General features: G+C 39.2%; 1 protein-coding gene across 1 annotated transcript in view; it reads left to right on the top strand.

Annotated features, from left to right (window-relative positions):
- Window positions 1–212: 212 nt before the first annotated feature.
- Window positions 213–14,278, top strand: part of CCDC66 (coiled-coil domain containing 66) — a 74,228-nt gene continuing 60,162 nt past the window's right edge. The window contains exons 1-6 of the mRNA XM_032798824.2: window positions 213–356; window positions 1,955–2,019; window positions 6,726–6,748; window positions 8,997–9,447; window positions 13,731–13,899; window positions 14,018–14,121. Of these exons, the coding sequence (XP_032654715.1) occupies window positions 346–356; window positions 1,955–2,019; window positions 6,726–6,748; window positions 8,997–9,447; window positions 13,731–13,899; window positions 14,018–14,121 (823 nt within the window). The 5' untranslated portion in view covers window positions 213–345. The remainder of the gene's footprint in view (window positions 357–1,954; window positions 2,020–6,725; window positions 6,749–8,996; window positions 9,448–13,730; window positions 13,900–14,017; window positions 14,122–14,278) is intronic.

The following is a 14,278-nucleotide window of genomic DNA, read 5'->3' on the forward strand; positions in this document are numbered from 1 at the left end:
GCAATACCGCCAAGGACGCGCCCGGCGGCTGCTGTCGAAACGGCCCTGCGAGACCCCTGCGTCACCCGCTCAGCAGCGCGCGGCCGGGGCGGGGGAGAAGCTCCAGACTGCAGCCCCCAGAATGCCTCGCAGGCAGGCGAAAGCAGCCCCGCAGTGTAAGGGGCGCTCATTGGCGGGAGGGCCCGCGCCTTGGGGAAGCCTATCACCTCTCGTCTCATTGTGCGGTGGCAGCAGCCAACGTACACACACTGGGGCTCCAGGCAGCGGCGTCCCTCTCGCTCCAGCCGCGCTGCCGCCTCTGAGAGGGGTGTCGCCGCATCCCGCGGGTGTAGCAGGGGAAGGGCCATGAACCTGGGGTAAGCAGCGCAGTGCCCGGCTTTTGCCTCCTCTGCGCTGGGCGTGTCTGTCCACGTGGTCTGGCTCTTCAGAATGACCCTCTCCCCAAAGCCGGGCAGGGCTGTGCCTCGCCCCGCCTGCGGCTAACGGGCTGCTACAGTCAGAGCTAGGGCCTGCAAAACGTTGTCATGTAAAATGTGCGACGTGACGTGTCGGCACCTGGGTTTGTTCTGGCAGGTGAGGTCTCGGAGACGCCCCGGCAACGTCTGATGAGCCCCCCTCCCCACCGCCAAGTTCATGTTTTGTTTGCTCTTTGTCCAGGGTATTTAGTGGGTTACTCTGGGTACGTTATTCTGTGCCTCAGGACTCAGTCTAAAGTTCCTCCCTGGGACTGCGGCTATCATAAGCCTGTAGCGTGTTATAAGAGGTGGTGGCTGTTGGAAGTAAAAAATCCGCTAGGTAAGGGAAGGATTCTGACCTTTAGCTGTCAGCCTTTACTCCCTGTTCTTCCAACTCGGATTTTCACGTGTGGTCCCCCCCACCCGCGCAGTAAACACTACTTTACGTGGCCCATTAGTGATGCTCTCAATGGTCAATTTATGCATACTCTACTAATTTCACTTCGGTTTTTCTCAGTATCAGTGGTCCCAAGAATTCAGAAATCATGAGTCAGGCCTAAAACATTGTGATCTTAGCATAAAAACAATGAAGTTTTTTTTAAAAAGTGTTCTTTCTATTTACCTTGTAGTGTTCAAGCATTTAGGGTTCATGTTTTCTGGCTTTTCTATGCAACTATGAGGCCTAGAAAGCTACTTTATTTTATTTTTTTTTAATGAAAGCTATGATTCACAGACTATTGGATTCTGACAGCCAGGGTTCCAAGAAAAATACCATGAATAGAAAGAGCTGATAACACTCCTGCCTTAATATTAGGATTAATATCTCAAACTATTTTTGTTTTCAGTAAGAACTGGGATTTCAGTAAAATAGAGTTCAGATGTTTAAATGTAAGAGTTAAAGAAAAATTGTAAGTCTTTAACATTAATTTTCATTCTGTGGAGGACTCCCTGGTGTTTTTCTTTTATTTTTGAAGAATCCTCTCTCTCAACGGTATGGAGTATATTAGAATATGAAGACAATTTAAATTTTTATTTAAATGACAGCTAAGTACTGTTTTTAAAATGTTGTCTTCCACCCAGTTGTTGCCATCGCTCAGGCTTCTTCGGTGCTGAAATTAACATGTTTTATATTGTTTAACATATTGTTCTTTAGTTCACCACTTTGTCAATTATCCCATTACCCATCTCTTGGATCAGGTCAGAAATCAGACATGACAAGGTATGAATATATTGAAATTTGTCAGCCCAATTTAGATATATATTGAGATGTAGAGGCTTAAAAGCACCAGCACTTGAGTAGAATGGCTATCTCCCAATATTTGCATATTTATAAGAAGGAACTGCTTAAGTTTGAATTTAATATAAACATAGAATATGAAATGGTGATATGAGCTAAGTGTCTTGAGAGCACCTCTCTCCTTGTGCCATAATCTCACATACTTTGCTGATGATGATTTCAGGTACAGAAGAGGTTAGCTGTTTTTGTTGTTGTTTTACAGAGATGGATTAAAGCTTGAAACTGAAATTTTGGATGGAAAACCTCGGCTAATTTTGGCTTCATATGGTATGATTTTTATTATGTATAATCGTTAAGTTCAGTTGTCTCTAATACATTTAAAATCTCCTTAAAGATCAACAAAATTGATCATATCTTGTTATAAAGGTTAAGTATTAATGTTTTGTATAGTGATGTGAAAGAACTATTCAAGGTTTTGGTGAAATATTCTGTACATTGTTTTTTATGGGTCCTAATAATTACCAAAATGTTATTGGCATGGGTTTGTATTTGACTTTCTATAAAGCATGCATTGCCAGCCATATGTACTGTCTGACAGTAATGGTTTTGATCATCACGAATATTGATCAACTGGCAAAGTCTAAGATAGTCTCAGCTCAGCTCTCAGCCGTCTTTTGGCTCTTCTTGTGCATCCAGAGATAAATTGACTATTATATATAGATTGACCTGATTTGAGAAATACTTCCATATCATTACAATGCTGTATTTAAACAGAGGGAGCATGTTACAAATTTTTTTTTTGTAAACGTAGTTCCTTCTAAGTTGCAAGGCACTGCAGCTTTCTGTGAGGTTTGGAATGAGTCACTAACCACAGGACAAAACTTTGTGAACGTTTTTACTTTTAAAAACCAAAATATTTAGGCCACTTCTCATTCTTGCTGATGACATGCAAAAATCTCTTTTCCAGTATTTGTTCATTATTAAATGGCTTGAATGGAAAGCATTGCTTTTACAGTAATAACCCAGCATCAAAGTATATGATCATATTCTGTTAAGAAGGCGACTGGGAACAATTTTGATTTCTTGAAGGGTCAGCTATCCATATTGCTGACTAGCATAGGTATTAGTCAAAAAAATATGAATGCAGGATATCATAAGTGGAATGGACAGTAGCACAGGTAAACTCAATAAGTTGGGCAAGTCATTCATAAAGAAGCCTTAAATCTGATGTTCAGAATAAAACACTGCTAATTTATATCTAAGTATAAATCCCCTTTCCCAAAATCTCCCAGGGTTCACTACATAGCTGCCAGAAACCTGAAGATCTCTGCCTTTTCCCCTCTCTTTAAGGCCATCTTCCAGGTTCTGCATTTACCATTTTTTGTCCAGGGAAGACTTTATGGGATTACTTTCTGAGCCAATCAATGCCAGTCAGTCTGCTATAGACATTGTTAACCACGTTAGCATGCTTCCCTCCTCTTCTCTTTTTTCTTCTACACTATAGATGGTACATCTGGCAATCTCCCCACCTTTATGGGCCTCAGTGGATTGGAACCAGTAGTCACTCGAGAATGCTCTCACAAAGCAAGATAGAACGCTACCCTTTAGTCACTGGATTGGCATTACATTAAAAAAATAAAATTTAAAATCTTGTCCAAGAAAAGCTATTTTTATAATGTTCATGAGATTGATGTAAACAGCAGTGATATTCAGCTAAATTTTATCAGGTTACATTTATGAATTTCAGTTTCCTATACAATATTAAAATTTCCAAACAGCAGTGAGACTTCAATCAGGAACATCTTGTGATGGCTTAAGACACCCAGTTTCAAATAAGTTATTGTGTGTGTCATTTACACAGTAACAGTGGAGAGAATAAGCCATTTAAATGAAAAAGAAAATGAGATTGTAGAGTCAGAAATAGAGGTAGGGAGATTCAAAGTCAGGCACACTGGCTAAAGCTACTTTTGAATTCATTATTTTTAAACTGACTAGATTTCAGGATAATGGTGCCCCTAAACAGAGGATCTTTACTTGTCCCTCATATAGATGCAAACTGTGCTGCAGTTTCTCTGGCTGAGCAATCCTCTAGCCAGTGGTTCTCAAACTTTTGTATTGGTGACCCCTTTCACATAGCCTCTGAGTGCGACCCCCCCCCCTTATAAATTAAAAACACACTTTTTAACATTTAACACCATTATAAATGCTGGAGGGAAAGCGGGGTTTGAGATGAAGACTGACAGCTTCCGACCCCCCATGTCAAACCTCACGACCCCCCGCGGGGTCCTGACCCCCAGTTTGAGAACGCCAGTTCTAGAAAAACCCTAGATTCCATCCTTTCACAGTAAAAGGAAGTCCACAATAAGACAAATACTTACCAAAGGTGTCTTTCAAGGCAATGTTTCTGCTCCTCACTGGAGAGATGCTGTTAGCAGCCCTATTCTCTGCAGGTCTTCCTCTTATGAAGCAGAACAGCATCACAAAAAATGTTACTCCCTCCAGTTTCTCAGTGTTATGAGGGCAGGCACCGTACACTCATGCCTCCTGTCCCAGCATTCCTTGCTATATAGCCTGTTATTCCCATGGGCTTTCTGAGAACTGCAGTTCCTGCTTATTAGGTTTTGGGTTCGTGAGCAGAGCCCGCCAGGACAACAAACTCCTCTTCTCCCCGCCTTAAGTAAGGCAAGAGGCCACAGAGCCTACTGGGAACTATGATCCCAAAATACCTTCATTTCAGGCTGAAACTGAAAACAGAGCAGTGCTGGACTTGGAGCCTATCCTTAAGGGACAGCATACCTGGTTACAGGGCCTTAGGAGCATAAAAATTAATGTAAATACGAATGTAAGGATAGTCATCTAAAATGGAAAATCATTATCAATGAGGTTTTTTCCACTGGGGTCCCACAAAGAACTCTCCTTGACCTAGTGCTGTAAACAATCTTTATCAAGGATATGGAAGAAAATATAAAGTCATTGCTGGTCATATTTACATGAGTAGGGCCCTACCAAATTCACAGCCATGAAAAACGCACCACGGACTGTGAAACCTTGTCTTTTGTGTGCTTTTACCCTTAACAGATTTCACAGGGGAGACCAATGTTTCTCAGATTGGGGATCCTGACCCAAAAGGGAGTTGCAGGGTGGTCACAAGGTTATTTTAGGGTGGTTGCAGTATTGCCACCCTTACTTCTGTACTGCCTTCAGAGATGGGTAGACAGAGAGTGGTGGCTCTTGGCTGGGTGCTCATCTCTGAAGGCAGCGCCCTGCCAGCAGCAGTGGAGAAGTAAGGGTGGCAATACCATACCATGCTATCCTTACTTCTGCACTGGTGCTGGTAGTGGCTCTGCCTTCAGAGCAGGGCTCCCTGCCAGCAGCCACCACTCTCCAGCAGAAGTGCACAAGTAAGCAGTACTGCAGCCCCCCCATAATAACCTTGTAACCCCCTCCCAACTCCTTTTTAGGTCAGGACCCCTACAATTACACCACCATAAATTTCATGGTTTTAGCTATTTAAAATCTGAGATTTCATGATTTTTAAATTGCTATGACTGTGAAATTGACCAAAATGGACTGTGAATTTGGTAGGGCACTACACGTGAGACAAAAATTACAGGAGCGCTAAATAGTGAAGGGGACAGGTCAGTTATACAGAGAGTCCTGGGTGCTTGACAAGATGGACTCATTTGAACATATTTTTTAAAGACTTACACATGCATGGTCATACGTCTAAGAACAAAGAATGTATGTCTCACGTACAAGATAGAGGCCTGTATCCTGGAATGCCGTGACACCGAGAAGAACTGTATGGGTAATAGTAGATAATCAGTTGAACATAGGATGCTGTAGCTAAGAGGACGAACACCATCCTTGGATATATAATCAAGGGAATATCAAGTAGGAATGGGGACATGATATTACATCTGTATATAGCATTAGTGAAACTATTATGGAAATGTTGTATTCATTTCTGGTGTCAGCACTTCAAAAAGTATGTTGAAAAATTGGAAGGGGTCCAGGAAAGAGCTACCAGAATAATTCAAGGTCTGGAAAACATGCTTTATAGTAAGAGACTAAAGAAAATCAATCTATTTAGTTTATCCAAGAGAAGGTTAAGAGATTACTTGATTTCAGTCTACAAGTATTTACATAGAAAAGAGATTTCTGATAGTAGGTGCTTCTTTAAATCAATCAGTAAAAGGGCAGCTTAGTACCGTGGCAAGCCAGGGTGTGGACTATACAACACACTAGTCTACCACATACTAAAGGCTTGTCTACATGGTGCGGAAAAAGTGCTCTAGAGGAATGCAATTTGTAGAACGCTCTAATGCGTTGCGTTCTAACTGCTCCCAGTAGATCCTGCACAGAACTATGTTATCGCAAACTAGGTACCTTTTAGAATGGGCCAGCAGGGTCTATCCACGGCAGTTAGAGTGCTCTACATGTCCCTCTAGAGCGCTTTACCATGCTGGGTAGGCAAGCCCTAAGTGGACTCTGCTGCTGCACATTAAGGACAAAGCGCACTTTGAAACTTTTAGTGTGCAGTAGTAGGGTCTACACAGCGAGTCACTGTACAGCAAGCTAGTAGGCTGTACATTCATGCCATGGCTTGTTGCTCACCAAGTCTTTGTGTGGACAAGCCCAGAGATATAATAAGATCCTGTGGTTAGAAGCTGAAGCTAGATAATTCAGACCAGAAATAACATACACATTTTTTAAGAAAGAGGGTTATTAACCATTGGAACAGCTTACCTAGGTTTGTAATGAATTTTACCTCAGTTGAAATCTTTAAATAAAAAGACTGGATATCTTTCTAAAAGTTTACTGCATTTAACAAGTCTTTGATGTAGAAATTACAGGTAAGGTTCTTTGGACTGCATTAGGCAGGAGGTGAGACTAGGTAACCATAACAGAATAATAGATTTTAAGACTAGGTGGGACCATGAATTTCTCAGGATGTGGTTTTCAAGGAAATAATCGTTGATTATTGAATACTTTTCTCATGTGTATATTTTGTTTTATTTGTTTTACAATAGGTAAATCAAAATCCACAGTCAAGGTAAGTGGAGTAATGATTCCATGATTTTTAGATAACCAAAAATACAATCTATCTTTTTTAAATGTGTTTCAGTAGCGATTTTTGATTTGTCTAAATATCTGTTGTCAATGTTAACTATGAAAGAATGAAGTTCCATTGATAAAACTCATTGTAGCTGACAAAATAGGTAGGATTAATATGACTTGAACCCCTGTATCTCTGGAAAATACTCTGCATGCAGTATGCCTAAAACTTAAATTCTTAGAAGAGAGATTGAAAAAAAGACAGTAGTACTATGAACCACATTGGATAACGGTCTGATAACCACATTGGATAATGTTACTTTTTGTATGAACTAGAGGGGAGCAAGATTTTAGATGGAGAGGCCAAAGGAGAGGATGTTTCAGTAGTTAAGGCAAGAGAGAACCAAAGCATAGACAAATATTTCAGCTGAAGGGACAATGAGTGTGAGAGAGAGATTTATATAGTACAGAACAAAATAAGCTTTGGCAACATACTGATCTGTGGGGAGAAGAGGGGGAAAATATGCATGGTTCCAACAGCCAAGCATTAGAAGTTTCATTTTTAGCCATGTTTAATTTGAAGAAAAGCAACATGACTTTCAGGAAGAGATGATAAAAGAGTTGTGAACTTGCATAGAGGTGGAGAGGATAGTAGTTTATCTTGGGTAAGTGTGGTTTTGAAGAATACTTACCTGAAAACTGTCTTTTCCCCCAGCACCCACATCTGCCTGAGCCCTTCATACCTGATCAGATAAATGTGACTTGTAACTAGTCTAGTGTCCTTGTGTTTATGATGCTTACCTAGCCGGAAGACATTAATACACTGTATCCCATGACAATATTGAAATCATTGGGCCCATTATTTGAAAGGAGACTAGATTAGGCCTGGCGTGCAAGAGGTTAAAGAAAAATTATCCTGTTTTGTTCACCAAAGAGTTTGAAAGCTGACAGTTGAATGCAAATACATTCTAAATTGGTGCTTCTGATCAGAATCAGATTGTTAAAATTTTATTGTGATTTTTTGCTAGCAGCAACCATAATGCAGAAGAGGCATTATTATCTCTAATACCAGCAGTATGGGACAAGTGACCATACTGTAAAACTAATTTCCATATTGTTGCTTTAGACGTTCACATTCAGATTAAAAAAATAACAGTAATGCACATTTGGAGCCATTCGTCCTTTCATTTACATTAGTATTCATCTGGAGTCATTCCGTTTAGTGAACTGAGTTTCAACGAATGTAACAGAGAACAGAATTGGCTTTTAATATTTAGATATGTGTCAGGGTTCCCTCCCCACTGTGAACTTTTGGGTACAGACGTGGGGACCCGCATGAAACACCCCCTAACCTTATTTCTACCAGCTTTGGTTAAAATTCCCCAAGGCCCAATTTCTCTCTTATACCTTGGATTCCACCACCAAGTGATTTAAACAAACATTTAGGGAGGGCCACTTGGAGCCCTACCTTCCCCAAATATCCCCCCAAGCTCCTACACCCCCTTTTCTGGGCAGGCTTGAGAATAATCCCCCAAAACCCTAAACCCCCTTTCCTGGGGAGGCTTGAGAATAATATCCTCACCAATTGGTATAGGTGAACACAGACCCAAACCCTTGTATCTTAAAGCAATGAAAAATCAATCCAGTTCTTAAAAGAAGAATTTTAATTAAAGAAAAGGTAAAAGAATTGCCTCTGTAAAATCGAGATGGTAAGTACTCTACAGAATAACAAAAGATTCAAGAACGCAGAGGATCTCCCCTCTAGGCAAAACCTTAAAGTTATGAAACCAGGCATAAACCTCCCTCTTACACAAAGAAAAACACAAGCCAAAATAAAAGTAAACTAATGCATTTCCTTGCTAAATACTTACTAGCTCTATAAGAGTTGGATTACTTGCTTCCTTGATCTGACTCTGGCAAGCACACAGAGAAGACAGGCAAAGCTTTCTCCCCCTCCCCCGCCAAGATTTGAAGGTACTTTGTCCCCTTATGGTCCTTTTGGTCAGGTGCCAGCCAGGTTACATGAGCTTCTTAACCCTTTACAGGTAACAGGATTTTGCGCCTCTGGCCAGGAAGGACCCCATAGCACTGTATACAGCAAGGTGGTTACCCTTCCCTTTATATTCATGACATCTGACAGATAGAAAAAGTGTGCTTTTACTACCTGAAGGAAGGAAAAGACTAAGGGCACATAGTTTATTTACTTTAATATCCTAGGAAAGATAAAACTGTTACTGTTTTAACAGATGGGTAATAAAGCTAAAGTCCTCAAACATCCATTGAGAACAAAACAGTCTGGACATGTTCTGAAATCAACACAAAATTCCTGTGTCAAGCATGAACATATTTTAGCAAAACCCAGAAGTGGATCAAGATGGGCAGCAATAAAAGGTGAAAAAAACTGTGTGACTTTGTCATCATCTAAAGATTCATCAAAGGAATCCTTAAATAAAAACCATGCTTTGATTATCCAAAAAGACAACACAACTGGAATGTCGGATTTAAAGAACCCTAATAAAATTGCTGTTAAAAAGCCCAGACAGAAGTCTCAAAAACCTCATATCTCAGGTGAAGATCTAAGGAACAATTTGGTGTGTTTAACTCAAGAGCAACTTGAACAGATTCTGATGACTGTAAAACAAGGAACCAAAATTGAGTCCCAGGCCCAGGCCCAGGAGGAAAAGCAAGAAGAAACAAGTAAGATATATATCCTGCAGCAAAAATGAAATTTTCTCTTACTGGTAGCTTTTAGAAGGTTTGTAGTATGAAAATTAATAGCAGATTTTTGAAATAAAAATTAAATGATTTAACTTTGGATTTAAATTTCAGAGAGTCTGTTCAAACATTAAATGCACAGTTTAAAAAAAGTTATTTTGTATATATTAAATGTCAAGGGCACTTTTTGAGTAAAAAGAAAATATTTTAATTTATTTTTAAAAGGAACATTTTCCATTATAAATTAAAAACTACAAAACCATCTCTACGTTATTACTGTGAATTTACACCTTTGTTAAAATTATCTTCTGATATATATTGTCTTCAGTTATGTAAAGACTCAGTCAGATACTTGTGTTTTGTTGGGAAACTAATTTCTCTCAGGTCTGTTTTATCTAAATATATAAAGATTTACAAGTTGTTCCTCTAAACAAGAGGCTATCTCTAGACATGGAATACAGTATTTAGACATGATCCTAAAATACATAATTGAAAATCCTCTCTCAAGAAGTTACTCAAAGAAAGTAAACAGGAAAAGATCACGAGTGAGTAGGGATTAAATCCTCCCTCCCAGAGGATCCAACATAGAACTGTTTTGGAGCAGACTTGTTTGGGAGGGTGAACAGAGGTAAGTGCTGTATTTGGCCCTGATCTTGCAAATGTACATCCATTTAACCTTTTGCACAAGGAGCTGATCTGATCCACTACAGAATTCATTAAGATGCATCACTAAATGAGTGTTTGTGGGATCTGGGTCTTTGACAGTTGCAGACATTTGGAAATTTTCATGTGTGTGAGTGAGAGAGCAAATGAGAGAGAAATATTTGGAAGTCTGTGTGCCCAGTTAAAAAGACCTGACTTATTCCACTCCAAAGCCAGTTTCATGCTCTAGCGGATTGTGTGATGGGTGTAATATCATAGTACATACTGGAACATATAATGAAGTTGCAGCTCTGTTGGCTTCACTAGAGCAACACCAGTTTATGCCAGCATTTGGCCCTAAGTGTGTCTGTTGAAAGTCTTAACTAACATGCCAAATATGATTATGTTCAGTGATGAGGCTACCAGTTCATTAGAAACTAAACTGAGGCTACCAGCTCATTTCAGTTGCAATGAATCTGTTCCTGGTTCCAACTAGTGACATAAGTGAGCTGGATTATTTTAAAATAAAGCTAGATTTGACCCTGACAGTCTTCCCACAAGGAAGTAATACCATCACTTTAGGATCTATGCTTATTTTTCTAAGAGAAAAGGTTCATATAGCCTATCCATGTGTGAGACTGTGACAGAATCTATGAGTGAAACGATCATATTGATAAAACCAAATTAGCCAGAACAAACTGATTTTCCCATAGTCCTGTAGAAAACATTAGATAATATTAAGACTATTGGTAAAAATTGATTACATATCATCGAGAGGAAGAGGAAATCAATTTTCTTGTTTCATTCAGACATTTCCTGAGTACCTGCTACATTAATCAGAATTATACTTGGAAGTCAGAAGTCCAGTTTGACCACACAGGATATGAATAACTCCCATTAATGCCAATGAAAGTTATTCTTAACCTGCATGTAGGGGATGGGTGAGTGTGCACCCGCGCGCTCATGCAAGATGATCTCATCTCTGAAATTTAGGTCCTGATCCTATAAGCCCTTTAGTGGGAGTTATAAGCCCTATAACTTCCCCTAAAGTTCCAGCTGTGGATTGCTGCAGCATCAGCTCCTTAATTTTGTAGCCATAGTTGCTTTTACAAAATGTATGTTAAGATTGAGATTATGAAAAAATTGGTCTAATGGTTTATCAGAGGAAATATAAAAGCCAAGGTTGTTTTTTTATTGTTTTTTGGAATGAACACAGTATCTATATTTTACACTGAATTGTTACATATGGGATTGTATTTTAGCTATCAATACTGTCATAACTATAGCTCTAATTGAAATCAATCTCAGATCTGGGTCAATATTTTCAAATATGTCATTAGGAACTCTTGATTATGTGAAGCAATGGTATGTAAATAATTCTAGTTTAGGTTTAGTTTAGCTGTGAAATGGAGCAGCTGGCAAATCAGTTCAAACTAACTATTATTGCATACTGCTTTATTTTCTATTTTAAATATTGTCTTCGATATTTTTGTACATTTAAGGTATTTTTTTTTATCTGAATACTCTTGCCTATATTTCTGGGGAAAAAAGCACCCAATCACTTTATGTATTCTATGTTTTCTACAAATGATTATTTTTTAGAGGTCTACTTTTGTGTTTAGAGCAAGGAAGAGTGATGGAGATAACTGCTTTTAAAGCTATTGGAAGTTGTTTAATCCCCTCTGTGCCCCTGCAAGAACAGACATCTTTCATCTGTTGTCCCTAAAAACAGCATCCACCATTGATTTTAGTTTCTCTGCTTATTACATTATGAAATCGGTATAACCTGGGCCTAAATAAATAGGTTGAAAAGAGTTAGTGTTCCATGTCTGAAGAGTGTACCCTCTTGAGACACTTTGTAAAAAAAGTTTGTTTTTGAAAGAGGTACAACTTAAAGATTTTGACTCTCTTTTGAGACATGCGTTTAGAATCTCCTAGCATGTTAAGATTAGTTTTCAGATCATTTTAATGACACCTTGTTATTAGTATTATGCATATCACAGTAGCACTGTGAGGTCCCAGCCAAGATCAGGGATATTGTAATAGATGCTGTTCATATGCGTATTAATAAACAGTTCCTATCCCACATAAGCTTACAGTTTCAGAAAGAAAAAAAAGGGTTTGGGAGAAAGGAAGCAATATTTATCCTTGCTTTATAGTTGCAGAACAGTCACAGAAGGATTAAGGGACTTGCTGTACTAAACGTCTGTCTCAGATCTGGACTTTAGCGTACAAAATCTGAGTGTTTACTGTGCACCTTCCCCAAGCTTATACCTAGCTTGAATCTATTCTCGCTGCCACCAGCCAGGAATTTACAGGGCCTGACTCCCTTTCTCTCTCTCTGGTCTCCCCAACCCTTCCCTGGGGGGACCCCAAGAACCCAAATCCCTTGGGTCTCCCTATCTCAACGGGAAAACAAGCTCTTCCCCCTTGTCTCCTCGTTATCTGCTCCCCCGCTTCCCCCTCCCTTTTCCCTGGATGAGCCTGGGCGATGCAGTACTTAACTCCTTGAAGGCAAAACAAAGAGGGAAATCACCCTCCCCCTGAGGCGATGCATTCAAATCTAGTAAAGCTAATATAAAGAGATTTTCCAACCCCCCTTCCTGTAGCCTCACCAGAGAAACCCCAAAAACCTCAGCCAGGTTTTAAAAAAGAACTTTATATAAAAAGAAAGAAAATACAAAACAATAATCTTGCATTAAGAAACTCAATACAGGCTCTTGCTTATAAGAAAATATGAATAAACAGTCTGATTTAAAAGATAGCCCCGTTTAAACCAGTCCAGCAAATCAACACACCTGTAAATACAACACAAAGCTCATCACAGCCGAATTACTTTGTTTCCTTTTTGTACTCACAGAGGTTTAGGAGAAGATTTGAAAGAAGAGGGAGTTAGAAGGAAAGCTTGCTTTCTCACAGCCGAGGAAAACAAAAAGACCCAGAAAAAAGCCAAAAACGTGCAGAGGTTCCCACCCTTCCTTTTGAAAATCCTGTTTCCTGATTGGTCCTCTGGTCAGGTGTTTGGTTCCCTATGTAACCCCTTTACAGTAAAAGAAAATTAACCCTTACCTTACCTATCTATTTATGACACTTGCCCAAAGTCACAAAGTAATTTGTAGGACGACTGAACCAAGGTCTCCTCAGTTCTAGTCCAATTCCTTAACCACAGTGCCATCCTTCCTATCACATTCCCTGATGCACAAGGTAACATCTTACTGCAAACACATTTACCAGAGTTTGTGCCCTTAAAATAATTAGGTTACTTAAGAATATTCTAAGTAGACTCTTGGAAAGCAAAATTGCAAACAACGGCATCAACATTTAGTGCAGAATTGAATCATTTTAGGCACTGCACTGTGTTGAAGTTATGTGGCATTGCATCTAGCCAGCAGGAGGTCTAGAAATCATTATACCTCAAGGAGACAGAGCTCAAGGGAAGTTCTTCCATTGCTTAATGTCACTCCCCTGTATGTGCACCCCTTCTGAGGTGCAGTACTTAGTAGTGTTCACGTGAGCTTCCACTAATTTGAATTAGCCAGGTTCTACTGTTCATATAAACGATTGTATACAATGTGGATTGACAATCTAGTGCAATATTTATTAACGTACATTTTACTTTGTAGGCCAAAACAAAAACTCCGATAGTAGCACTGCTGCTAATCAGGCCCCACAAGAGGAGAACATTATAGGATTACTCCAAAAAGCTGATGAAAATTCATCTGTTCCAAATGAAAATAATTATGCCTCAAGCAGAAAACAAGCAGCATCTGAGCAGACTGAACAGAAAGTTATGTATGTAGATCTGTTAATTAATCAACCAAAATAATTTTTTAATTCTTGTACCTATGTTAAACTTAAAATTAGCTATTAATGACTTTTAAAAATAAATTAATTTTGTTTTTTTCTTCAGTAAGAATTCATGGAAACCAGCTGACATGTTTAGTACCCTAGGTGAAAGAGAAGAGGATAAAATTTTGTTAGATGCAAAGAAGTCCCAGTGGAAGAAGGAGCTGGGTATGCATTAAAATATAATTTTCCATATTTCTATTAAGCAAAGTATTATGTTGTAGCACTGGTCACTTAATATAGACAAAGCTTCAATTTTTTTCTAGTTATTAAGGTTTAAATCTATTGATATGACTAAAGTTTAAAAGCATTTTAAATATTCTCT

Source organism: Chelonoidis abingdonii, chromosome 17 (assembly GCF_003597395.2).
Source record: "Chelonoidis abingdonii isolate Lonesome George chromosome 17, CheloAbing_2.0, whole genome shotgun sequence".
NCBI lineage: Eukaryota > Metazoa > Chordata > Testudines > Testudinidae > Chelonoidis > Chelonoidis abingdonii.